Source organism: Felis catus, chromosome D1 (genome assembly GCF_018350175.1).
Source record: "Felis catus isolate Fca126 chromosome D1, F.catus_Fca126_mat1.0, whole genome shotgun sequence".
NCBI lineage: Eukaryota > Metazoa > Chordata > Mammalia > Carnivora > Felidae > Felis > Felis catus.
Genome location: NC_058377.1, coordinates 8,599,698 through 8,626,434, shown reverse-complemented (window position 1 = coordinate 8,626,434; position 26,737 = coordinate 8,599,698). Strand labels below are relative to the sequence as shown.

General features: G+C 38.6%; 1 protein-coding gene across 2 annotated transcripts in view; it reads left to right on the top strand.

Moving 5' to 3' along the window:
* Window positions 1-26,737, top strand: part of RDX (radixin) — a 95,467-nt gene that overhangs the window by 27,415 nt on the left and 41,315 nt on the right. For both annotated transcript variants that reach the window (XM_023239076.2, XM_045038262.1), the window contains 7 exons: window positions 3,605-3,700; window positions 4,123-4,397; window positions 9,177-9,260; window positions 9,454-9,600; window positions 13,160-13,256; window positions 13,726-13,889; window positions 18,859-18,989. In XM_023239076.2, coding sequence (XP_023094844.1) covers window positions 3,605-3,700; window positions 4,123-4,397; window positions 9,177-9,260; window positions 9,454-9,600; window positions 13,160-13,256; window positions 13,726-13,889; window positions 18,859-18,989 — 994 coding nt within the window. The remainder of the gene's footprint in view (window positions 1-3,604; window positions 3,701-4,122; window positions 4,398-9,176; window positions 9,261-9,453; window positions 9,601-13,159; window positions 13,257-13,725; window positions 13,890-18,858; window positions 18,990-26,737) is intronic.

Below are 26,737 nucleotides of genomic sequence, written 5' to 3'. Positions count from 1 at the left end.
ATCTTCCTGATTAGGTAATTGATGATCTTGAAAGCCCTGACAAGGTCTTTCTGTAAGATGAAAGGTTTTTTTGTGAGTGAGCAAATTCTTAAAGCAAAATCATAAGCAGCTACATGCACCATACCTTATACACATTTTACCTTGTGAACTAATATGATATCCTCTTCTCTTGATTCTTCTTGGCTTCCTGTTTGTGAATATATAGCTTATCTTACTTTACTTTAATAAATATGTGAATGGAGAGGTGCCTGGATGGTTCAGTTGGTTAAGCATTCAACTCTTGATTTCAGCTCAGGTCGTGACTCACAGTTTGTGGGATTGAGCCCTGTGTTGTCAGCTAGAGTCTCTTTGCCTCTGTCTCTGCTCCTCCCCCACAAAGTAAATAAACAGTTGAAAAATTTTAATGGAGTTGGTATTCATTGTACTTACTTTGTAGCAAGTTGAAATGTCATAGTGCAGTGTTTGTGTAAGTCAAAAACTAATGAGCAAGTGGGCCTTTTTGGTATTGCATATGAGAAATAAAATACTTGTTTTTTATGAAGCAGAGTTGCTTTCGTTTGGATAGCAGGGGGAAAGGACACCTCCTTTATCATAGTGCAATACTGTGTAGTATAAGAGTGTGGGCTCTGGAGCCACACTGCCTGCGGTAGAGTCCCAGCTCTAGCTGTTTGATCTGCACAAATTACTTGCTTTGCCTCATTTGTTTCATTTGTACAATGAGGATGGTGATTGCACTCTTCTTCCCTGAGGAGGTTGTTGTGAGTTAAGTGAGAATCCATCCATGGAAAGTACACAGGACAGCATTTGATACACACCCAGTTCATAGTATAAGTGATGTTCTAGATAAGGAGTATGGTTTTCTGTAATGTGCTCCCTAAGCAGTTATTTCTTGGAGTCACTGTTTTTTCCTGACAGCTTCTCTTGAGTCCAAATGTTAGGATCTAAAACCAGGCTTTACCTTGAGTATAGTGAGCATATGGAGTGGGTTGGCAGGTAGGTAGGTTTAGGGTCTGACCAGGAGCAGACTAGAGATAGGGGTCCTCTCAAGCAAGGGTCCATAGCAGCCTAAATCCATCTGTAGCAAGGCCTTACTTCTGATCATGATGAGCTTGAGGTCAGCTGCTGTGCATAGGGGGCTCTAATTGAGTGCTTGGGGTCCTTTGGTTTACTGCCTGATTCTTCCCACATTATCCTTCACTTACAGCTTCCGCCCGTGGGATTAGAGTATTCGCACCCCTAAGAAGTGTTCAATATGATCTGTTAGGATGCAAGAAAAAAAAAAAAAAACTAAAATGTTTATTTATATTTTTGTCCTTTTTCAAGTTACTTTAAAAATACATGTTTTATAATGTATTACTGTGATTTTTGCCTGTGTATAATTTATAAATAAGTATACGTATATTGTAGTTAAGTACCCAAGTAATTTTTTTTTAAGTTTATGTATTTATTGAGAGTGTGAGAAAGAGCATGCTCAAGAGAGCCAGAGTTGGGGAGGGCAGAGAGGGAGACAGAGAGAATCCCAAGCAGGCTCCTCAGGACTTGAACCCACAAACCATGAGACCATGACCTGAATCGAAGTCGAGAGTCAGACATTTGACTAAGCCACTCAGGCACCACCTTCCTCAAGTATGTTTTTACGTACAAACGTATGTGTCTGAAAGTTTCTGAGAACCCTTTGAGAAGTAGTAGGAAAAGCACTGAAGAGATAGGGCCTCTTAAAGAATTTCACAGCTGAGCCTTCTTGTTCTTCCTGGTGTTTGTTGTGATGGTCTCCAGTTAGTTAAGGTACTGCCCTTTGTGCCCACTGTGGCAGATCCCGCCTTTCCTTAGCAAGCTCATGAATCTGGCAGAGCCTGAAGGCAACAGTTGAGGCAGCTACTTTGATACATTGCTCTCCCTTGCTTTTGACCTAAGTAACTTTCTTACTCTGCTGCTCTGAGCTGGAATATTTTCTTTGGCTCTGATGGGACAACCTGTCTTTTGCCAAAGTTAAATTACTTGGGATCTCCTTTGTGTAGGTTCAAGTTTTGGTTGTTTGGCATTGATCAGTTTTTGCATCAGTGTGAGTCTTTATATCCCATATCATGTAGAAATTTGTTTTTGTTTTTTTGATGATAACTTTTCCTAGCAGAGCTAAATGTTTTTTTCTTATTTTTAATTTTTTTGGTGTGTGTAATTTCAGTGAATTTTTCAAGAGAAGGAAAGTCACCTGAAGGGTTCAGTATGCTATCTTGAAATCCAAAAGCCTGACACATTTTTAGATATGTTTAAAAAAGAATTTTTTTAACATTTACTTACTTCTGAGACAGCGACAGGGTGTGAACAGGGGAGCGGCAGAGAGAGAGAGAGGGAGACACAATCTGAAGCAGGATCCAGGCTCTGAGCTGTCAGTACAGAGCCTGACACGGCGCTCAAACTCATAAACTGTGAGTGAGATCATGACCTGGACCGAAGTTGGAGTTTAACCGACTGAGCCACCCAGGCACCCCTGTTGTTAGCTATTTTTAAAAAATAAGCCAAGAACATCACTTAAAACTAATGTTGAATCTTTCTCTCAAGCTTTTAAAATACTAATAAACTCTCACCTCTCCTGGCTCATTTCCCTCACTTTCATCTTAAAATAGATTTTTTTTAAAAATAAGCTTTTTCCAAGTGTTGGTACATTCTTGGGTGGGTCCTAGCTCACCACTCTATTTACTCTAATACTTTTGAGTACCTTCCATGGGCTACTAATTCTTTATAGGATGACATAATTAAGATGAATAAGACAGTAATCTCTGTCCTTGGTTTTAAAGAATGAAGGAGGGTAAATAGACACACTACTTCTCATACAGTTACTTATGATAAGATAGAGTCAGTGTTCCAGTAGCTATAGATACTAGATAAAGTGCTGTGGGAACATTAAGGAACAAGTGACTAATTTTATCTGTATAATAGGACAGCTTCATTCACAGAAGGTGTGTTAGTTGAGCTGGGCCTTGAGGAATAAATTATTCAAAAGGGGGCGAAAGTACAGAAGAAACATTCTAGGCAGAAGAAGAAGCATGAGCGGAGGTGCAGAAGGGTAAAATTTGGGCATGTTCCAAGAATGGTTTCTTGCTCAGTGAAGGAAGAACATAGAATATTTATATTGATGGTAGGTGAAGGGTATAGTAGCAGGGGGCATGAAATCACCAGCTGGATCATCAGGAGGTACGGCTTTTACGTGTCCTCAGGGACTCTTATCACCAAAATGATACTATTTGCCTTGCCTACCCAGTTACGTAGTTGTGGAGATAAATTGAAATAGGCAAGTGGGATTATGACAGCTTTGTATCTATTTCCTGGACTTCTTGTGATCTCTTCGGGTCATGATGGGAGATGAGAAAGAAGAAGAGGTATAAAAAAATGGATCACATAAAATGGAAATGACATTATAAACTATATAAAACCTGAATTTAAATTTTCAGAAATGTTCCTTTAATTAATACATGAAATTTAAGAAAGATCTTTGTAACAAAGGAATATACCTATAATACCTCTGTGGTTTTGTTTTTCTTTTGAAATACAGGACCATTTCCTTATACTATGAATGTTGAACTGAAATTGAACTTTTTTTTTTAAGGTGGTGAAAACAGTTGGTTTGCGTGAGGTCTGGTTTTTTGGGCTGCAGTATGTGGACAGCAAAGGTTATTCTACATGGCTTAAACTAAATAAAAAGGTAAAAATATGTATAAAATTCAGCTAGTAATTAAGTTATTTTGAAGTTATGGTCATGAATTTGTACCAGGAAAGCGCAGGGTCTGACTGACCTCAGACCTCCTTTTACAATTATCTCTGAGTCGTTAAAGGTGTCATGTCTTTTAATTCAATAAGTTACCATGAGTTTATCATCTTAGAAAAAGGGAATGTTCACTTTTCCTGTTTGAAAACTTAACGTGTAATAAGTATTAGGTGTAACTGACTCAGTTTGACTTAAACATAAAGAATAAGCTTCTTATAAGTTTGGAATCTTACTTACACACTAGAGTCTTACTTATGGATTTAGAATCTTATTTATATTTCATATCCTACTTTCTTCTAAAAAAGAATTTGATATGAACTTACCATTTTTGTTGATGATGTTTGAAATTATTGTTCCAGGTGACACAGCAAGATGTTAAAAAAGAGAATCCTTTACAGTTCAAATTTAGAGCTAAATTCTTTCCTGAAGATGTTTCTGAGGAATTAATTCAAGAAATAACCCAGAGACTTTTCTTCCTTCAAGTTAAGGAAGCTATCTTAAATGATGAGATATATTGTCCTCCAGAAACAGCAGTTCTTTTGGCTTCCTATGCTGTTCAGGCCAAGTATGGAGATTATAATAAAGAGATTCATAAACCGGGCTACCTGGCTAATGATAGACTCCTACCCCAGCGGTAAGTGAAACATATATTTTTAATTTTTTCATTTTTCAGAGAGAGAGTGCATGTGAGCAGGGGTGGGGGGAGGGGTAGAGGGAGAGTGAGCGAATCTTAAGCAGACTCCGTGCTGAGCGGAGCCCTAGACTAGGCATCTGAAAACTGAGTTTCAGACACCTTTTCGGGGTGCCTGACTGGCTTAATTGGAAGAGCATGTAACTCTTGATCTCGGGGTTGAGTTCGAGCCCCATGTTGGGCATAGAGATTACTTAAATAAATAAACTTAAAGAAACAAAACAGTATTTAAAAAAGTTAAAAACTGGGGTGCCTGGATGGCTCAGTAGGTTAAGTATCTGACTTTGGCTCGGGTTATGATCTCACAGTTCTTGAGATCAAGCCCCACATCAGGATCTCTGCTCTCAGCACAGAGCCCGTTTCAAGATCCTCTGTCTCCCTTTCTCTCTGCCTCTGCCCCACTTGCACTCTCTCTCTCTGAAAATAAACAAACTTTAAAAACAATAATGAAAAAATAAAAAGTTAAAAACTTAATTTTAATTCTATAGAGGAGGTAATAGTTTCCTAAGAAGATAAAATAATACATGCTGGTCACCAAAGACTCAGGAATATGAGACACCTCATAATCTGTGGTTATTTAGCTTCAATTATTATTCCAACCCCAGTTCTTGTCTCAAGATTTTTTTTCAAGCATTGAATTAAATAGTTGATTACTAGCACAGTAGAATTTTGTTTCAGATAAGGATTAGTTTTTATTTTTAATTGAGATTTAAGTAATTTTATTTTTATTGATGTATATTTGGCACACAGTGTTGCATTACTTTCAAGTATACAGCATAGTGATTCCACAACTCTGTGCCATAATTGAGGTATAATTTGTACTTAGTAAAATGCACAGGAGGTTAAGTTTTAAATCAGGGCCTAAGGTAAATATTATGTATAATCAACATTACCCTTACAGTTTCTTAATTTTTTGTAGAATAGGCATGCTTTATCTCAGGTATTACATACATCTTTTTTTTCCCCAAGATTTTTTTAAAGTTTGTTTATTTATTTTGAGACAGAAAGAGAGAGCAAGGGAGGGGCAGAGAGAGAGCATTCCAAGCAAGCTTCGCCTTGTCAGTGCAGAGCCCAGTGTGGGCTCGAACCCACAAACTGTGAGATTATGACCTGAGCCGAAGAGTTGGACGCTTAACTAATTGTGCCTACACAGGTGCCCCGATGGTTGTTGTTTTGTTAGATTAGATTGCTGTTTAGTTGAGCGCAAGATGAAGTAATTGGCTTCCATTTAATAGGTGATGTTTTATAATATTTTAAACACGGGAATCATATTTAAGCAAAATTTAATTTTTTTATTTTAAATGTATGTGTGCTGTAACCCACTTTGTTTAAAAGGGAGGATGATAGCACGTGCCCTTCAAGATCTGGTCCATAATTTTGAAGGTACAGATAGGTGTTCTTCAGGTTGGTAATGTTTGGAGAACTATTTTAAGCTATCTGAGCTTAAAAGTGTCTTACTCATAAATGAAAATACTGGGCACCTGGGTGGCTCAGTCATTAAACATGTGACTTCTGCTCAGGTAATGATCTCATGTTTCCTGAGTTCGAGTCCCACTTTGGGTGATCTTGAGACCTGCTTCAGGTGAACATGAGCCCCACTTTGGGTAATACATAAACCCCGTTGTGGGTGAGCCCCACTTTTCTCTTCTCTAACCTTCCCCCTACCCACCCCTCCTGGGATTCTCTGTCTCTCTGCCCCTGATTCACTGGCACCCCTACCCCAAATAAATAAGTAAATATAATACATACATACAGTAAGTTTCCTTTAAAAAAATAAAATCAGAATACTAATTTTTGTATTTAAAATGGAGAAAATACTTTCATAGTGATGAACTTGTTTTATGTATGGTATAGTACACTTTTTCTCACTAAGTACCCGAGGGGGGGAGTTAGTAATCAGATTATTTGGTAGTCATAAATCAAACACAATTTGATGCCTTTGATGGATGGTATTAGTTCTTGTATAGAAAAACCTGTATAAGCAATCTGTTCTCCCACGGTACAGTTTAGCTCTCTCGTGATGTGGATGATCAGATCCACCAGATAGTATCTCTCTCCTTTGAAAAGAACTAGATATACATAAATTTTTATGTGCCACTTTTCTGACTTCGGCATCTAGGTAGTGGGTAATACAGTTTTGCCAAGATATGGGGAGAAGGAATATGTTTTTGGGGAGGAAGATTTCAGTTCTGAATCTACTGAGTTTGAAACATAACCAGTATAACCAAGGGAGATAGTATTCATTTGTAGGTGTGAATCAGAACAAAGTCTGATACAGTTTTGGGAATAATCAGCAAATAGATAATTATCCCATGGAATGAAAGAGATGAACTTGACAGTACATCTAGAGTGAACAAAAGGCCTAAGACAGATCTTGTTGGAAGTTAATTTTTAAGTATAGGGGAAGTGGCTCCTGTAAGGCATAATTGAGAAAAAAATGCCAGAGTCCAGAATAATAGCAGAGGAATGTTAATCATGGAAGCCAAGGTATAAGGAAGGACTGGTTAGCAGTGTCAAATAGTACTAACAGGTCAAGTATGAGGGAGAACTAAGGTGTCTGTCGGTTTAGCAGTGAGGAGATTGGTAGTGACCTTACTAGAAGAAGCTTCCGTATGGTGTTGGTGATTGCAGCCCGATTGTGGTGGACTAGAGGCAGTAGATGCGAGGTATGCAAACGAAAGGTAGTGAATATGGATAGTTCTTAGAAGTTCGGCTGTGAAAAAGAAAATAAAAAACTAGGAAAGCATGAGTTTATAGACATGTTCTTTAAAAGATGGGAAAGAGCTGATTTACTGTAATTCCTTTTTTCTCTCTACAAAGTTTTGAGTACCTCTTCAGTGCTGGTACCGGGCATATAGTGGTGAGCAATATGGATGTGGTGGTCCTTTGCCATCTAAGTATATATGTGTGAGTGTGTGAGCGTGCGCACATGCGGGGGACAATAAATATGTCCCGTCATAAATGATGAAGTATAGATCCTGGGAAAGTGAAGAGAGGAGTCCCTTAAAAGCCCAGATAGACAGATTTAAAGCCAAGTCAGACAGATTAGCCAGGAAGAAAGACTCCTTTTTCTGGACAGAAGAAAGAGAGGGCGGGAATTTTTGAATACCTGCAGACTCCTACAGATTAATAGCACAAGTGTATTATGCAAAATGCAAACAAATGCTATTTGAAATGCAGGGTATAAAAAACTAGAACATAAATCTTACTGGCATCCAAGTTAACCCATACCTTCAGATTTATTTAATAGCATGATCCCAGCACTTGGCTGCACTGATTATGCCCTCAAGGCTGATTACATTCCTCTTGGTGAGCAGTGGAGGCAAGGCAGCAAGAGAAAGTATAAAGACAAGAAAAATGTAGAAACTTAATTGCTCTAAGGGAGAAGACAAAACTTCTCTCCCAAAAAGCCAAGGGCTTCAAAGAGGATACACAGAGAAAGGAGCAGTGCATCATAAGAACATAATGGTTTGTTTGAGACCTCATTAAGGAATCCGTTCTAAATAGTAACTTGTGCGAAGGATGATGACATTCTGAGATTCCTTTATACTGCCAAGACATTCCTAGGATTCACATAAATTTTTTATGCAGTTGAACGATAATATTTTAACACCACAGCTTTTGCTATTAATAAAGTAGGATCTGAGGATTCACCAATAAAGAAAGATGTATAATTATCATTATCTGACCCAAAGAGAATAGAAATAAATAATCTGTAGTGTGTAGAGCAGATACATGCATGTAGAATTTGCTGGTTTGGTGTTAAGATAGTAGTAGTAGAAAATAGGTTTGCTTACATTAACATAAGGAACACTGGGAGGATTAAAAAGAAACTAATAAAGTTATTTGGAGGGTGTGGGATGGTAAAAAGTATAACTTTTCACTTGTATAATTTTATGTAAAGTATTATCTAAAGAAAATAACAATTAAATTTAGCACCAAGGAAAGTAAATACATAGAGTAAAGGAAGAAATTAAGGCTGGAGAATTTTGATTTTCACTCTGTTCTCTTATTTTTCTGTTAGTAATGAGAAAGTCATTTTCCTTTTTTTTTCTTTTGTCCAATAGTGTATTCATTGGAAACATTTCAATTCCCATAAAGTATCTGTGTAACTGTTTTTTAAAAATGTATTATTTAAAATAATTTCAGGATTCTAGAAACTTTTTATCTTGAGATAATTCCAGATTCACAAGCAGTTGTAAAAACTAGAGAGATTCTTTGTATCCTTCTCCCAACATTTTGGTAACGTCTTGCATATTGGGTATGATATCAACTAAGATATTGATACAGTTCGCCAACCTAATCCAGATTTTATCGGTTTTACCTGCAGTCAGGCATTTGTGTGTGTGTGTGTTCTGTGCAATTTGATCATGTATATAGGTCTTTATGACAGCCACCGTCACAGTTAAGGTACTGAATGAGTCTACATTTTTTTTAACTTTTTTTTTTTTATGTTTATTCATTTTTGAGAGATGGAGAGAGCGAGCATGAGTAGGGGAGGGGCACAGAGCGAGGGAGACAACAGAATCTGAAGCAGGCTCCAGGCTCAGAGCTGTTAGCACAGAGCCTGATGTGGGCTCAAACCCACAAACTGCAATATGACTTGAGCCAAAGTCAGACATTTAACCGACTGAGCCACCCAGGTGCCCTAAGTCTAGACTTTTAAATGAATGTTGATTTTGAATCATAGAGGCATTCTCATAGATTTTTTTTCCCTTACAGTGTTTTGGAACAACACAAGCTGACAAAAGAACAGTGGGAAGAAAGAATACAGAACTGGCATGAAGAACACAGAGGAATGCTGAGGTATTTGGGTGGCTATTTTCTTAGTGTTTTTCCTCAAAGTATTTTTATTTCATAGCATGTATTAATATATCAGATTATCCCCCAAAGATCATTCAATTTATATGAATAAATATAAAGCACTACATTGTAATCCAAAGTATTTTTTTGATATTATCTTTATTTAAGTGTATTACAATAAACTTTATTTTAACAGGGAAGATTCTATGATGGAATACCTCAAGATTGCACAAGATCTAGAAATGTATGGAGTCAACTATTTTGAAATAAAAAATAAAAAGGGAACCGAATTGTGGCTAGGCGTTGATGCTCTGGGTCTGAATATTTATGAGCATGATGACAAGTGAGTAAATTAGTTGCATGGTAAAAACTAGTCATTAATGATCTGTATGGCTTTAATTTTATGCTGTGTCTGTAAAAGTTCTTTTTTGGCTTGATTACTCTTACTGCCTTTTTTTTTTTTTTGCTTGCTTAAATGATTAGTTAGGGCCCCATAGACTTTTGGATATCATGTCTCCATCTTTGCAACATCTTATAGCTTCAGAGTTCTGCTTCTCAGTGTATTTATCAGATGGAGTGATTCACTTCTTTTGCTCTCTAATGAGTTCTGTCCAGTAAATTAATTAAATTTGTTCCCTGTATAGGTGAATAATAATTCCTTAAATATTATGCTTGGCATATAGGTTGAAATTGAAATTAACATATATAAGAAATCAAGAGCAATGAGAATGAAATTAATAGATACATGATTTATTGTATTTTGTAACACCTTTTTTTAGACATTTATAGGAATTGTTTTTGAATTTTTTGAACATCAATAAAGTAGAATATCACTATATCAAGTAAGCATAGTAGATAGTGTTATTATTATTATTATTATTATTTATTTATTTATTTTTTTAATTGACCAGGTAGTAATTTTTATATTGGTATAAAATACATCAGACTCTTAAAATATTTTTAGGAATGATAGCTACAATTGCTTTATATTTTCTTTAATTTATTTGCTGTACCACATAAACATTTAAGTCCATGCCAGTAATGTCTTCCTCTAAGGCATTTCTCTTTATTCTGTCTAGAATTTTAGTTTCATTATTACAAATATCTGATAAAATAAACATTTCTAACAATAAGTCTAAAAGAGAGCATTTTACTAATTTTACTCTGATAATATAGTTTTTACTTATATTACCAAGCAAGTTAAAAGGCTATATCATTCAGAATAGAATATTTTGAAAGTTTTGAAAAGCAAAATGGATTTACAGACCCAATTTTGTGGCCCAAATCTTTTTTCCCTTTTCTTTCTTTTAAAAATCATTGAATTAGTTTCTACTAGACTACCCATTATAAATATGCTTACAGATAAAAATGGGGAATATGAAAGAGAAGGGGTTAGCTCAGGATGGGAAGGACTAAGATTTGAGATTGTGGACAAAAGGGATTTTGGTCTTATCTATACTGGTTCACTTTTTTAAATTTTTTTTTAATTTTTTTAATGTTTGTTTATTTCTGAGACACAGAGAGAGCATGAGTTGGGGAGGGGCAGAGAGAGAGGGAGACACTGAATCAGAAGCAGGTTCCAGGCTCTGAGCTGTCAGCACAGAGCCTGACATGGGGCTCAAACTCAAAAACTGTGAGTTCATGACCTAAGCCGAAGTCAGTCGCTCAACTGACTGAGCCACTCAGGCGCCCCATCACTTTTTTTTAAATAGCTAAAATCTGTTGTATTTCCAAAGTATTTTTAAAAGTCAGAATAGTGGACAACTTTAAAAGCTTGGTTAGGTTCGTTTAACAGTTCTGCTACTAATTGCCTTTGTGACCCTGGTCAGGTTATTAACTCTTTGAAATTCATGTAACTGTCAGGCTCACCTCACAGGATTGTTGTGAGAATTACATGAGGAAATTGCTTTAGAATTTTTCAAAATAATGTGTAAACATAGTACAGCCTTACCTAAAAAATACTGTGTTCCTTGTGGTGCCTGGGTGGCTCAGTCACTTAAGCATCTGACTTCAGCTCAGGTTGTAATCTTGCTGTTGGTGGGTTCGAGCCCTGCATCTTGCTCTGTGCTGGTAGCTCAGAGCCTGGAGCCTGCTTCTGATTGTCTCTCTCCCTCTCTCTCCCCCCCCCACTCCACGCTTGTGTGCGTGCGTGCGTGTGCTTGCTCTCTCTTTCTCCCTCTCTCTCTCTCTCAAAATAAATAATAAACATTAAAAAAATAACTGTGGGGGCACCTGGGTGGCTCGGTCAGTTAAGCGTCTTCAGCTCAGGTCGTGATCTCGCGGTTTGTGGGTTCGAGGCCCTCGTCAGGCTCTGTGCTAACAGGTCAGAGCTTGGAGCCTGCTTTGGATTCTATGTCTCACTCTCTCTCTGCCCCTCCCCTGCTCACGGTCTGTCTCTCTCTGTCTCAAAAATAAAACGTTAAAAAAAATAATTAAAAAAAAAAAACTGTGTTCCAGCACCCCCCCCTTTTCAAGCAGGTAACTTTGACATTTGAATGACCATTAGAGGGCAGTATAAGTCGTGGATATTGATAAAGTTTTATGCAGAAAAAATTATTTGCTGTGCTTCAGTTCTTAATCTCCTTAAGAATTAAAAGAACTATCAGTAGGTAGAAATTCATACTCAGTTCTCAGAAGACTGATTAAAAAGTTGTCTTTTGGCCAGCATGGATGTCATAATCATTTTGCACACTTGTTATTGGATAACAGTGACAAATTTGATGGGTAGTTGAAACAGTAAAATATATGAAAAGCAGAAGAAAATTGTTATCCCAGTATGTGTGTGGTGTGGTAAAATGGAGGTAAGTGCTGCATAGGTTTAACGTTGGAATTCCAGCCCTGTCATTGACCCAAACATTGGTGTGTGTGAGTGTCTTAACCTTTTTTCTTTGGAGGTAGAATTCACATACCATAAAATGAATCATTTTAAAGATACTGAAAATTAGGGGTGCCTGGTGGCTCGGTCAGTTAAGTGTCCAACTTCGGCTCAGGTCATGATCTCATGGTTTTTGGGTTCGAGCCCCTTGTCGGGCTCTGAGCTGGCAGCGCAGAGCCTGGAGGCTGCTTGAGATTCCGTGTCTCCCTCTCTCTGCCCCTCCCCCATGCATCCTCCGTGTGTGTGTGTCTCTCTCTCTCTCTCTCTCTCTCTCTCTCTCTCTCTCTCTCAAAAATAAGCATTAAAAAAATTTAGGGGCGTCTGTGTGGCTCATCCGGTTAAGTGTCCAAGTCTTGGTTTTGCCTCAGGTCATCATCTCACAGCTTGTGAGCTCGAACCTTACATTGGGCTCCGTGCTCACAGTGTGGCGCCTCTCTGTCTCCCTCTGTCTCTGCCCCCTCCCCGACTTGTGTGTGCTTTCTTTCTCTCCCCCCCCCCTTAAAATAAACTTAAAAATAAATTAAAGATACTGAAAATTGTGTTTTTAATGTTATTCACAAATACTCATTTTTAAAGTAAAGAGAGGAAGGAATTAAAAAATTTTCATATTTAGTAACAGGTCTATAAATCACACGAAAAGTTACGAAGACTTCTTTTTTCCCTCTCCTTAAACATTTTTAATAGTTGTAGCAGCTTGATTCTAAATAGAGCTAATACAGAACCCCAGGAAGCTCAGTTCTGCACTCTGGGTTGCTAGTGTTTTCTAGGTAATTTTAAGAAAGCAAGTGTGATGCTTTCAAGGCTCATGACGCATTTATGAAATCCTTTGATAGTTATTCTTTGTTTTATGTGACTTAACTGATCAAGTTTCCCCTTAGAAGATAATGTCAGTAGTGTAAGTAAGGTAATGCATTTGAAAGTCTGGCACTCTTAAGACTGGTCATTCAGCTAAATTGGCCCCAAAATGTTAATGAATTTTGCCTTTTGTTTCTTGCTTTTAAGTAAAGGAATGCTTTCATTTTTTAAGGTTAACACCTAAAATTGGTTTTCCCTGGAGTGAAATCAGAAATATTTCATTTAATGACAAAAAATTTGTTATAAAGCCAATCGACAAAAAGGCACCTGTAAGTAAAATTCTTTATGTTCTGTATTAACTCTTTTTTAATTTCTGCCACTTTGCTGTGATAATCATTTGAAGAGTGGCATCGTTCATTTATTGACTTGCTCCTGACTCGCTCTTTCCATAGTTTAACTTTCCCAGTGAGAAAATAATGAATGCTAGTAAATATACAAAGTTTTAATCTTTTTTATGACATAAATATTAGAGTTTTATTTTAACTGAGATTCAGCTATAAGGTGGGTGATGTTTGTTAACAATCCTCATTCCTAAGAAGCAGTTAAAACACTTGTTCGCTGCTAGCCTTCCTAGTCCAGTGCAAACATGGCCTAGTCACTTGGAGGTAGGAAGTTTTATGATTTCTGAACTGTGTATAATACGACATTCGAATTCATACCACATATTAAAATTTCGTGCATGTTATTGTGAGAGACACTATCTTCATGAAAATTTTAATTCGGAAACTTTATGTTTAGGATTTTGTTTTTTATGCACCTCGTCTGAGAATCAATAAGCGGATTTTGGCTTTATGTATGGGAAACCATGAACTGTACATGCGGAGAAGGAAGCCTGATACTATTGAAGTGCAGCAGATGAAGGCTCAGGCAAGGGAGGAGAAACATCAGAAGCAGTTGGAAAGGTATGGAATTTAGGTCTGTGATGCGTAATTGAGTAGGTGAGCTAAAATTTAAGAATGCTCAGTTTTTTTAGCATTCTCTGAGCTTACGTTTTTGCATTGTTTTCATTGTATTAAAATGGAATGAGTGCTCTCCTTATCCTCTTCCGAAATGAGTGTGTGTACTCTGCGAGTGACAAATCTTTGACACGTTTCTGAGAGGGTAGCTTCCCATGATTTGACAGATGTACTTTTTTTTTTTTTTTTTTTTTTTGAACATACTTGCTTTTCCCTGACTCACTGGTTTGGGTACCATAGTGGTTTGGAATTTTTCAAGTTTGTTTCCCTTCTGACTTGTATTTCCAAATTTTTCAGCATAAGAATTGCTGAATATTTTGCTTTAAAGCCATATCAGTGACACTGTTGAACTCAAGTGAAAAGTTATTATACAGAGCAACACCAGGACCCCTGCCAGTGACACTGATGTTATTATCAACCACGGTTACATAGACTTTTGAAAAAGATACTGTTAAATATCCTAGAGAGTTCCTGAAAGGGATAGATAATGAAAGCCTGTGGACGCTGGAACCAGATTACCAGAGTCAGCAGCATTATTCCCAAATCTCATCCTAGATTGACTTGGACTTTAAAATTAACTTTCATTGAGGAAATCTTTGTGGTATAGAATAATACAGTCGTTTAAGAAATGAGTGGGTCCTAAACAAAACAAAACTGAGGAGCTCTAAACATATATAAACTTACATATTTCAAATATCTTGGAAATAACGCGATTTGAATATAAGAATTAAATAGGTCCTCTGCTAGATAAAATTTTACTACTTACCATTTTTAGTGTTTGTGTTTAATGATGTTTTTGTTTTGTTTTTTTCTTAAATGTTCTCTGTAATTTAGATAGCTTTCCTCAGGTTGTCTGCCTTAGAGAAGTCTACTGTGTTGCCAGACGTTTTTTATGTAGGCATGAAACTTTCCAGTAATTCCTCACCCCATCATTAAAGATACTAACTTGGATTGACTGTGCTCTGTCCCTTTTCACTGCTCTCATGTAGCTTAGGATCACATTGTGGTTTTAGGCTTACATGCTTTTTAAAGTGGTTCTTATTGGGGCGGCTGGGTGGCTCAGTCGGTTAAGCGTCCGACTTTGGCTCAGGTCACGATCTCAGGTCCATGAGTTTGAGCCCCGCGTCGGGCTCTGGGCTGATGGCTCAGAGCCTGGAGCCTGCTTCCGATTCTTTGTCTCCCTCTCTCTCTGCCCCTCCCCCGTTCATGCTCTGTCTCTCTCTGTCTCAAAAATAAATAAAATGTTAAAAAAAAAAATTTTTTTTTAAAGTGGTTCTTATTGGGGCTTTACTTTCTATATATTCATAGCCATCATAGCCTCTCCATTTCCCTCACAAAGACTAATTTTTTTCCTTCTTCCCTTCCTTCCTTCCTTCCTCCCTCCCTCCCTCCCTCCCTCCCTCCCTCCCTCTCTCTCTCCCTCCCTCTCTCTCTCCCTCTCTCTCTCCCTTCCCTCCTCCCTCCTTCCCTCCTTCCCTCCTTCCTTCCTTCCTCCCTTCCTCCCTTCTTCTCTTCCCTTCCTTCCTTCCTCCCTTCTTCTCTTTCCTTCCTTCCTTCCTCCCTTCCTTCCTTCCTTCCTTCCTTCCTTCCTTCCTTCCTTCCTTCCTTCTATGCATTCTCACCCTTACCCATACCCTCTCTTTCTCACTTCCCATCCCTTCCCTTCCCTTCCAGGCCCATGTCTAAGATCTCCTGTCATGAGTTAAAAAAAAAAATCACACCTCATACATATCACTCCATAAAATGCCCTCTTTTCTGCTTCCCTGTAATGTTGATACATGATTTCCATTCTTAAATATGTTTGCCTATTTGTCCTTTATTTCTCTCCCATAGAGGAGTGCTGGATGGCTTCTAGTGTATGTAGTGTGATTAATAAGTACCATTTGGTGATCGTACCGTATTTGAATTACTCTGAAGCCCAGAGGGAAGTGGAAGACTTGAAGTTTCCTTTCTCACGCAGTAACCATGCCGTGATTTCTGTCTCAGATAAATTTTACAACCTTTCACTGGCAAACATTTATTACCTCGTACCGTGTAGGAATTTAGTCACCGTTTAATTCATTCGAGTGCTCAGAGGAGGTTTTACGTTAGTCTAGCACACAGGGATCTGGCAGGTCGTTCAGAAATGGCGTGCCGGGCCTTCATCTAGTCCCTGCTTTCCAGATCAGAGAGAGAAAAATGACAGCCGCACGTGTGGAAGCAGTTGTGGTCAAGCCCTCTGGCGGAGAGTAGCCAGCAGTAGAGGGGGGAGGGGTCGCTTCGCTAGCGCTGCCTGTGCTGCCGGAGTGGGGAGGGGGCGGCAAGGCAGCCTCTCTCCCGGAAGTGCCGTTGTGCGTGGCCGTGTTCTGTCACCTGAACTCCCATAACTGGATTTTTGGCAGTGAAGGCGATGTTCTGTACTGTGGGTTGTTGGGCTCTGCAGTCTGTGCTCTAAGTTCTTTACATCCAGGTTGAATGATAAGTCACTCTGTAATTCCTGAACATTTTTTTGGATGGCTAAAATCGTTACCAGATAAAAAATGGAGCATCTAAATGGAGTTTAGGGGCATCTGGTTGGCTCAGTCGGTTGAGCGTCTGACTTTTGATTTTGTCTCAGGTCGTGATCTCACAGTTCGTGGGATCGAGCCCCGTGTCGGGCTCCACGTAAACGGCGTGGAGCCTGCTTGGGAATCTCCATCTCCCTCTCTCTCTGCCCCTCCCTGCTAGCTCTCTCTCTCTCTCTTTCCAAATAAATAAATGTATATATATATATATATTTAAATGGACACAGTTTAGAATCAGATACCTACATACCAGTTGTAGCTTAGCCGTGCGGTATTCTGTGTCATGGCCGGCTGCTTGTGTCACTGTGACCCAGCTTCAAGGTTGCAGAGAGTTTTGTGAGAAAGAACGACAGTGGCATACAGACATTTAGCCAAGTCCCTGGTGCTTAATAAGAAGTATAATAATGCTTAATATTATTAATGCATAGTCTGGATGGAAGCTGAATGTAAGTTAGCTTTTACCCTTTAAACCTGTAATTGGGTTCATCTGATATTCTTTAAAAGGTAAGGTATTCTAAAATACTTTATTTTCTGCATGTTAGTGGAGAATTGAGAGTTTATTAATATGTTATATATGCTCTTAAACTAGAACGACTTGGTCAAATTAGGGTTTCCAAACCTAAACTCCGAATAAAAACTAACATTTGTGGATTTACTTAACCACAGGAGGCTTCATGGGAAAATGCACCTTTACTAAGGCTTGAAAGTTAGAAATAGGCTTAGAGTTAGTTAGAGAGGGGTGCCCTTGAACTTTAGGTTTTGGCCTGATGTACTATGTCACCATTAGCTGTCTGTCTTACTTCTTGTTGACTTGTTACAACTCTACCCGTTTGCTCCAAAGCTGGAGCCTCTTTCTGTGGCAGGGGCAGTTAAATATCTAGGAGCTGCAGGAATTTTTAAGTTTAGGTTTATAGAGTAAGGGAAAAAAGCTTCGATGATAAAACTTTGCTAATGACTTTATCAGAGACTGGAAATTGAGATTTTGTGCCTGAAATTCAGAATTGACACCAGATGGCAGTGATGGGTTTTGGGGGGAAATTTAGATGTACTCAGATAAGAATCAGACATGAAATCATCGATTTTTTTTTTTTTTTTTTTTTAATTTTAGAGAGAGGGTGAGTGCTAGCAGGGAAGGGGCAGATAGAGAGAGGGAGAGACAGGGAGGGAGGGAGAGAATCCTAAGCAGGGTCCATATTGAGCCTGGATGCTATCCGGGCTATCCCACAAACCTGAGATCATGACCTAAACTGAAATCAAGTCAGACGCCCAACCAACTGAGTCACCCAGGTGCCCAAATAATTGATTTTTTTTTTAACTAAAAAAAGAAAATTATTCCCATTACAGTAATGGGAATATTGAATATTGATTAAATTTATGAAATCGTAGATTTCTGGCCCTCAACATAGAGTCTGACCCCTGGTAAGTTCTTGGTAGATGTTTGATGAGTGAATTTGGCTATATTTAGAAGAAACAGTCTCATTAGGCCCCTGGCAGATGCAGGAGATAAAACTGGCCATTTATATCAGCTTAAGTTGGTGCTACCTTAAGAATTAAAAATGTATTAATTCATGTTAATGATTGAACATTCTTGCCTTCCCAGGTTATTTTACTTTAAACAGTTTAAGTAAAATAACCTTGTGTACTCCTTTTAAGCCTTCTTATTTCTCTCAACAAAAGTGTGCAGTTAACTCCTTTTGTGCTGACCTGTAATGTGTTGTCAGAATTCACCAAGTATGTAAGTGATAATTCTCCTAGCTTCCCCCCACCCCCCATTCAAGTCCACATTAAAAATATGCTTTGTATACAGGGATATATCTGACAGTTTTACTTTCCTAGCACTTCTGTAAATTTTTACCTTGAAAATCTTTCCACAATGGCTAAGTTGTTAATATCTTTTTAAGCAGTCCTGGATGACATTTCCTGTGACCTCACAAAAAGAATGCCTTGTAATCCCGTGCATGTGCATATCACAGGGCAGTCTTGTATTTTCAACTGGATGGTTTTTTGAGATCAGCTGAATATAATGAAGACTCTTAAAATACTTATACTTAGGGATGCCTGGGTGGGTAATTCCGTTGGATGTCTGAGTTGGGCTCAGGTCATGATCTCGCAGTCCATGAGTTCAAGCCCCGCATCAGGCCCTGTGCTGACAGCTCAGAGCCTGGAGCCTGTTTTGGAGTCTGTGTCTCCCTCTCTCTCTGCCTCTCCCCCACTCAAGCTCTGTCTCTGTTTCTCTCAAAAATAAATAAACATTAAAACAAAATTTTAAATACTTACACTTAGATTTTTCTTAGTTTACTCACAGTACTTGAGTTTCACGTCAAAATTTCTACGTATTAGTATGTAACAAAGCAATTCTAATTCCTCTTAAGGGCACAATTAGAGAATGAGAAGAAGAAAAGGGAGATAGCAGAAAAGGAGAAGGAGAGGATAGAACGTGAGAAGGAGGAGCTAATGGAGCGTCTACGGCAAATAGAAGAACAGACGCTGAAAGCCCAGAAAGGTAGGAGCTTCTGTTTAATGTTGGATTCACAATCGTTCCTCTTTTGTCAGATGTAATATTTCCTTACTCTGTTAAATCTTATTTGTCTTGTAGAATAAGTCCACTTAGTTGTCAGATTAATACATACTGGAATCACATCCGAAACACATTTGACTGAGGCGCATAGAATGTTCCTGTGTTCGTGTGTTCTTTCTTTTTTATTTATTTAAACACGGAGCTGTTTTCATGTGTACCCTTATTAAATGTTGTAAATGAGTGCATATATTAACTTTTCCCCCTTACTGTTCAGGGTTCTGTAAACACACATTTTCACTACTTGCTAGCATTTCAACAAAAGCCATTTTATTCGTTGCTTTATGGATATTTCAGTACTTTAAGGCAGCTAAGTAATTTAAAGTGTTTTAAGCTATTCTATTATAAACTTCTTTGGAACTCCATCTCTAAAGTTCATTTTAGCATATTAAAAAAGTACACAACACATAGAAGTGTTTGTTTTTGGTAACACATTGGGAAGAATTACTTCCTATGCAGAATGTAACCAGAATGCTACAGTGTATAGTAAGGAAAATTGGATTTAGAGAGTGGTTTATATTAAATAAGTCTAGGATATACTACTTAAAAAAAAATTGTTTTTTAATGTGTACTTATTTTTGAAAGAGAGAGAAAAAGACACAGAGTATGAGTGGTGAAGGGGCAGAGAGAGAGAGAGGGAGACAGAATCTGAAGCAGGCTCCAGGTTCCGAGCTGTCAGCGCAGAGCCTGATGCGGGGCTCGAACCCATGGACTGTGAGATCATGACCTGAACCGAAGTCAGACTCTCACCCAGGTGCCCCTAGGATATACTACTTTCAAACAACAAATAGCAGGAAGAACAGAAGAAAAAGGGTGTTGAGCAAAATAAGATGTTTTTCTTCTCAAGCAATAGTACTTAGTGAGGGTTATAAACATTGGAAATATATACTATTAACTGGAATTAATAACTGCTTTCCTGACAACTGTTAGAACCAGCTTTTAGTTCTATTTTTTCTAAATTAAATAAGAACATTAAAGTTTATTAAATAATAACCTATTTAAGGTTATTCTCATTCCTTACATCAGGCTACCATGGTGGGGAGATGCTCTGGAGCAGTGGGGAGGAGAATTTGCAAATGGGTAACTACAGGACAAAGTCCCAGAGATGGCTGTAAACCCACAAACTGGTTCATCATTCTGATTCCAAGAGGATTGGAAATAATAATTGTAAGAGAAGAAATGGAAAAACCCTAGTAGCCTTATTCTCACTCATTAGAAACCTCACTTCTAAAAGCTAGAAAATGCCTCAGTTCAAAGATCAGAGGTATTAAATATACTTGTTTGCAGGCCACAACGCAAGAGTAGAACCTGTTTTCTCACTTTCAACTTCATACTGTTTGTACCACTCCAGGTGCCTTTTTTGTTGACTAAAGTGGACACTTAGGAAGTGCCTTTCGGGCTGCCTTCTAGGAATACAGAGAATTAGCCTGCGTGGCTCCAAGTCCTTGTGGTTGGCAGAAATAAGATGCATAGAAATACAGATAAAGGGAGGCCATGTGTGCCTGATGTTGTGGAAGACTGTAAGCAGTGCTTGGAGAGGAAGAATGCTGTCAGATGGAATGTGTGTTTTTCAAGGAAAAGTTGAAAGAAATTTACCATACTGGCATGACTCTAAAGGAAAGATTGAACGATACCAGTTTTTAATTTACGTATATCTTTTTCTGAGAGAATAGCTACTTATTCAACCTTTCAATTTCGTTTATTTAGGATGTGTCATAAAAATACTAATGGTTTACCCACAGAGAACTACTCAAGTCAAGAAACACTAAAGAATATAATAAGGAAGATAGAACCTAAGAAAGAATGTAGAGTGTCCCAATCAAGACAATTTCCAATCAGTCATCTTAGGGCAAAGGACATCTAATTGTTTCTTGGTTTTGGTTTTTTCCTAATAATAAAGCTTTTCCAGGCTGTCCTAAAATCTTCATGATTGTCTTGTAATTTATGCTGAATTCTCACTCAAATGCAGTAACTCTGGCCGTATCTAAGTAATAGTATTTAGTAGATAAACCTAAAATTTTTTTGTTTGAGAAGAAACTTCTTCTATACTTCATTATTACCATTTAATTAAAAAAAATTTTATTACAGTCATTATTTGAAATGTGTTATGAATCATTATACAGAACCATTCTACCATTTACATTTCCACAATTCATCACTGTTAAATTATTTATCTTTTTTTTTAAGTTTACTTATTTATTTTGAGAGAGACAGAGACCGTGTGAGTGGGGGAGAGAGGGGGAATCCCAAGCAGGCTCTGAGCTGTTAGCACAGAGCCCAACATGGGGCATGAACTCAGAAAACCGTGAGATTATGACCTGAGCTTGAAACCAAGAGTTGGGTGCTTAACCGACTGAGCCACCGAGGTGCACCTCGTTACTGTTTTTTAAACCATCTCTGAAGATATTGCAGATTGTATTTGAGATATAATAGAGCCATATTTGCATTCAGTTACTGCTTCAGCAAATATCAAAGTGAAATCCCACCTTGAAAAGATAAACCATAAAAAAAAAAGTAGAGTGATTTCATTCATTCTGAATATTTATCAAGCACTTAGTGTGTACTAGGCCCTATTGTAGGTGCTGGGGATAGAGTACTGAACAGATAAGGTCTCTGATGTCATGGAGCTTATATTTTTTGAGGAAAGAAAATAATAAAATTAACATAATAAAGATCATTTTATTTTTTAAGTGTTCGGGAGGAGGTGAGCATGATAGTGTGATAAAAGCAGTTGGGAGCAGGGGCGTTTGTTTTATGTACACATTGTATACACATAGGTGTCAAGCTTTAATTCTGTCATTGACTTAGAATGTGACCTTCAGAAAGTCATTTTAACTTCTCAATTTCCTTAGGTTTCTAATTTCTAGAATGGAAGGAAATAATCCCTAATTTAATTTTCTGAGACTTTTTTGGCAAGTTTTTTTTTTTCATTTTAATTAAAGTGTAGTGTACATGTAGTAAGTAATGTGCATGTCTCTTAGATACAAAGCTTAATGAATTTTTACTAAGTGAATTTATTCCTGTGGCTACCCAGAGCAAGGTACAGAACATTGCCTCCACTCAGGGAACCTCCCTTATGTCTCTTCCCAGTCTTTTTTTCACCCCAAATGTGACTCTGATGTGTATCTTCATTAGAGTTTAATCTTACTTTTTTGAGAGAGCCCGCATGTGGGTGTGCACACCAATGGGGGGGGGGGGAGCAAAGGAAGAGGGGGGGAGAGAATCTTAAGAATCTTAAGAATCTCCATGCTGGGCATGGAGCCTGATGCCGGGCTCAGTCCCATGACTGTGAGATTGTGACCTGAGCTGAAATCAGGAGTTGGACTCTTAACCACTTGAGCCACCCGGGCACCGCTAGTCTTTTAAATTTTTAACAGCTTTGTTGAGATATGATGTAGAATGCCACAAAATTAATGATTTAAAGTATATCGTTTAAGGGTTTTTAGTGTATTCAGAGCTGTGCAGCTGACCCCACAATTCTAGAACATTCACCCCGAAGAGACCCCATACCCGTTAGCAGTCCATCAGATTTCTTTCCCCAGCCTTCCCTCCCCCAGGGCTCATCTACTTTTTTGCTCTGTAGACTTGTGGGTTCTGGTCATTTCATCTGAATGGAAAAGTGCAGAATGTGGTCTTTGGTAACGGTCTTTCATGGGGCATGTTTTTGAGGTTCACCCATGTTGTAGCTTGTATCAGGCATTCATTCTTTTTTACAGCTGAATGATAATCATTGTATGGGCATCCTCCACTTTACTTACTCATTAGTTGGTGAACATTTGGGTTGTTTCCACCATTTGGCTGTTGTGAATATGTTGCTGTGAACATCTGTTTACTGGTTATTGTGTATTCGTATGTTTTCATTTGAGTGTAAAGTTGGGAGTAGATTAATGGGTCATGTGTAAGTTCACGTTGAACTTTTTGATGAACTGCCGAACTGGTGTCTAAAACGACTATACCTGTCACGTTCCCGCTGGCAGCGTGTGGTTTGTACGATCCATAGCCTCACCAACACTTGCTGATGTCAGTCTTTTGGATTATGGTCATCCTTGTGCCCTTGAAGTGCTCCTGTGGTTTTGATTTGCATTTTCTAAATGGCTAATGAAGTTTAGCATCTTTGTATAGGTTTATTGGCCACTTATATATCTTTTTTGGAAAAATGTATTTTCAAATTTCCCATTTTTCAACTGCGTTGTCTTTTTGTTGTTGAGGTGTTAGAGTTTTTTATATAGCTCAGTACAGATGTCTTAGGACCTACCAGGTACAGGATTTGCAGATGATTTCTCCTGTTCTGTGGATTATCTTCATTTTGATGCAGGTGTTCTTTAAGCCCAATGATTTTAAATTTGGATGAAGTCCAGCTTATTTATTTTTCCTTTTTTGCTTGTGCTTTTGGTGTTAGGCTTAAGAATAGTGTTGCCTGTTTTGAACTTTATATAAATTCACGTAGTTGGCTTCTTTTTCTCAAATCTTATGCCTACAGGTGTGGTTTATTCTTTTACGCGGCTGTGTAATATTCTGTTGCATGTATATCACACAATTTATCCATTCTGGTGGTAGGAGACATTTGAGGCTTTTCCATTTTGGGGCTGTTGTGAAATAAGGCTGCTATGAACATTCTTAAACATAGCATTTGTGTATGAATTTGGAGGAGGTGTATACCCCTGGGAGTGGAATTGCTGGATCAGGATCACTGCCACAGTTTATCAGAGAATCTGCCATCATTTCCCAAAGTGATTGTATCCGTGTTCGTTCCTTCCAGTGGTGAATGGAAGTTCATTGGCTCTGCATCTTCATTACTTTAATGACTTGTTATTGTCAGTGCTTCTTTTTGTGTTTTTTGTTTAGTCATGATGGTGAGCATAGTGAGTCCAGGACATTTTCTTGATGACTGATAATTTGATTTTGAGCACTTTTGCAGATGTTTATAGCTATCTGTGAAGTGTGTTTTCGTGTCTTTTTTTTCTTAAAAAATTGTTTTTATTTTTGTTTTTATTTTTATTTTTCCAATGTTTATTTATTTTTGGGACAGAGAGAGACAGAGCATGAACGGGGGAGGGGCAGAGAGAGAGGGAGACACAGAATCGGAAACAGGCTCCAGGCTCCGAGCCATCAGCCCAGAGCCTGACGCGGGGCTCGAACTCACGGACTGCGAGATCGTGACCTGGCTGAAGTCGGACGCTTAACCGACTGCGCCACCCAGGCGCCCCAAAAAATTGTTTTTAATCTATAGTTCTTTTCATGAATTTTTAAAAGAAAAATCTCTCCATGGTTTACCTTTTTTCTCTCTTAATAGTGTCTTTTAATGAAGAGAGGTTTTTCATTTTAAGTTCCATTTATCACTCTTTTACTTATAGCTGTGTATGTATTATTTTTCACGCTTTACTGTTTTTTTAATTAATTTTTTTAGTGTTCTTACTTATTTTTGAGAGAGAGACAGTGCATGAGCAGGGGAGGGGCAGAGAGGGAGACACAGAATCTGAGCAGGTCCAGGCTCCGAGCTGTCAGCACAGAGCCCGACGCGGGGCTCGACCTCACAGAACGCGAGATCATGACCTGAGCTGAAGTCGGACGCTTTATTGACTGAGCCACCCAGGCGCCCCGATACTGCTTTACTTTTCACACGTAGGTTCACATTCCATACATACGTAACCAGTTTTGTAGAAGTCAAGGTTTATTTTCTCCCCAAAGTATTTCCAGTTGACCCAGACCCATTTGCTACAAAGACTGTCCTTTTCCCCATTGGACTACAGCCATCACCTTTGTCACCAGTCCAGAAGACGGTATGTGTATGGATCTGCTTCTGGACTGTGCTGTTCCACTTACCTGTTTCTCTATTGCCAGTGCCACACTGTTCAGTTACCAGTTGTATCTAGAAAAACTTGAAACTGACATGTCTCAGAGATGAGTAATAGGTGTACAGCCAAGTGCATGCTCATGTACAGTAGGAAGCACGTTGCAAAGACAAGGGCAGCTCCTGGGCTTCCAGATTACTTATATTTTAAATGATCTTTTATGACATTATTTGTTAATGTTAATTGTTAATGGCATTAATTATTACACATTGCATACTTTTATAAATCATCCTGAAGTTGAGAAAAGGAGAATAATGACTTGGAAACAAGTTACCATAGGGAACCATTTAGTTTATAACAGGACAAACTACAGCTCCAGCAGTTTATTCTCTGCCAGGACTGGACTGCTCGGTGTGAGTCAGCAGTGCCGGTGTTCTGCGTATTTCACAGTGTAGACCCTCTCCTCCTGTGGTGGTGGTGGCAGAGGCACCACTGGGATCCTTCCTCGGTTGGTAGTCTTCTCTCTCTGTTGGTTGTATTAACTGTACTTTTCCTTTTTTCTCATGTTCTTTGGCTTCCTTTTCTAGTTATTCATAACCCTCTTCTGAATAGAGCGCGTCTGGAAGGGAAGTTCTGGAGATGGATAGTCCAAGACAGGAAGATCGTGAGCTGTTGGGATGTTTTTGCTGCAGACGTCTGTGGGTTGAGGATGTGATTAATGGTGGCTCCCTAACTCTGATTTATCCTCCAAGCTGGCATTTATTTCTGGCTTTTCTGATGGGTCCTCCCCTGACGTCTACAAGTCTAGGCGTTCCAAATTTTCTTTCCTTAACCTTTACTCTGAGCCACAGGAGGAGCTTCACATGCTCTTTTGTAGCTTTACTGATGGTTTGGTGGTCATAAATATTTTACCTTTTGGGGGGATGGCACTTAATGCATGATTCTGGTGTCTCAAGGTTTTGCTGAAGTAAAATTAGTAGTATATCTGGGTCCCTGTCAAAGATCTCCTGAATTTTAGTATCTGTTTCTCTGTGGAGGGGCTGTGGATTGTGGACCTAAATGTTGAAGGGAGAATGAAATTTCTAGAAGATAGCAAAGGACAATATTTTCATAATCATAAAGAAAAGATTGATAACGAGCTTGCATAATTGTAGAAGAGACTCTGGCCTTCGCCGTCCCTGCGGAGGATCTGTAAGGTGCCCGCAGCTCTGCTTTGCATTATTGTCAGTGCTCCTCTGGGCTCGGCATCTCTTTTCGTGCCTTGCGGCTGCTTCATCTCTCCTAAATAAGCAATATTTATCATACTTATGTCAACATCTTTGTTTGCGGACTCCAGTATCTGGATAATCTTTGGGCCTCTACAGTAGTCTGTTTTTCTTTTAGGGGTTTTACGGGCATTGGTGGGGGTCCTTTGGTCCCAGCTTCCTCATGTGCTTGGTAATTTTCGTTGCATGCCCAACGTTGAGTATGAAACATTAGGGAGGCTTAGGATGAAGTTACTTTCTTTTAGAGAGGATTCGATTTTCTTTTGACAGGCACACTGTGTGCAGATTGCCTTGGTGGAGTTGAGCGGGATTTCGGACGTTGTTAAGGTTGGCCTTCTCCTGTTGTTGCCCTCACTGCCACATCTCGGGAGTATCTTCTGAAAGACTGCTTATTTTCTAGGGCCCTTCTATCTTAGAGGGCCCTGAACTCCAGCCTTTGACTCCTGGCTGCAAGAGAGTGTCGATCTTTTTGCTCCACTCTTCAGCCTACTACAGCTGGGTTTTTGTTTTGTTTTGTTTTGTTTTGTTTGCTTCTTTTCCTTGTTTTACACCCCATATGTGTATCTTTTAAGAGTTGGCAAACATCTTGAGGGGAAATAACATGATTATTTATTTATTT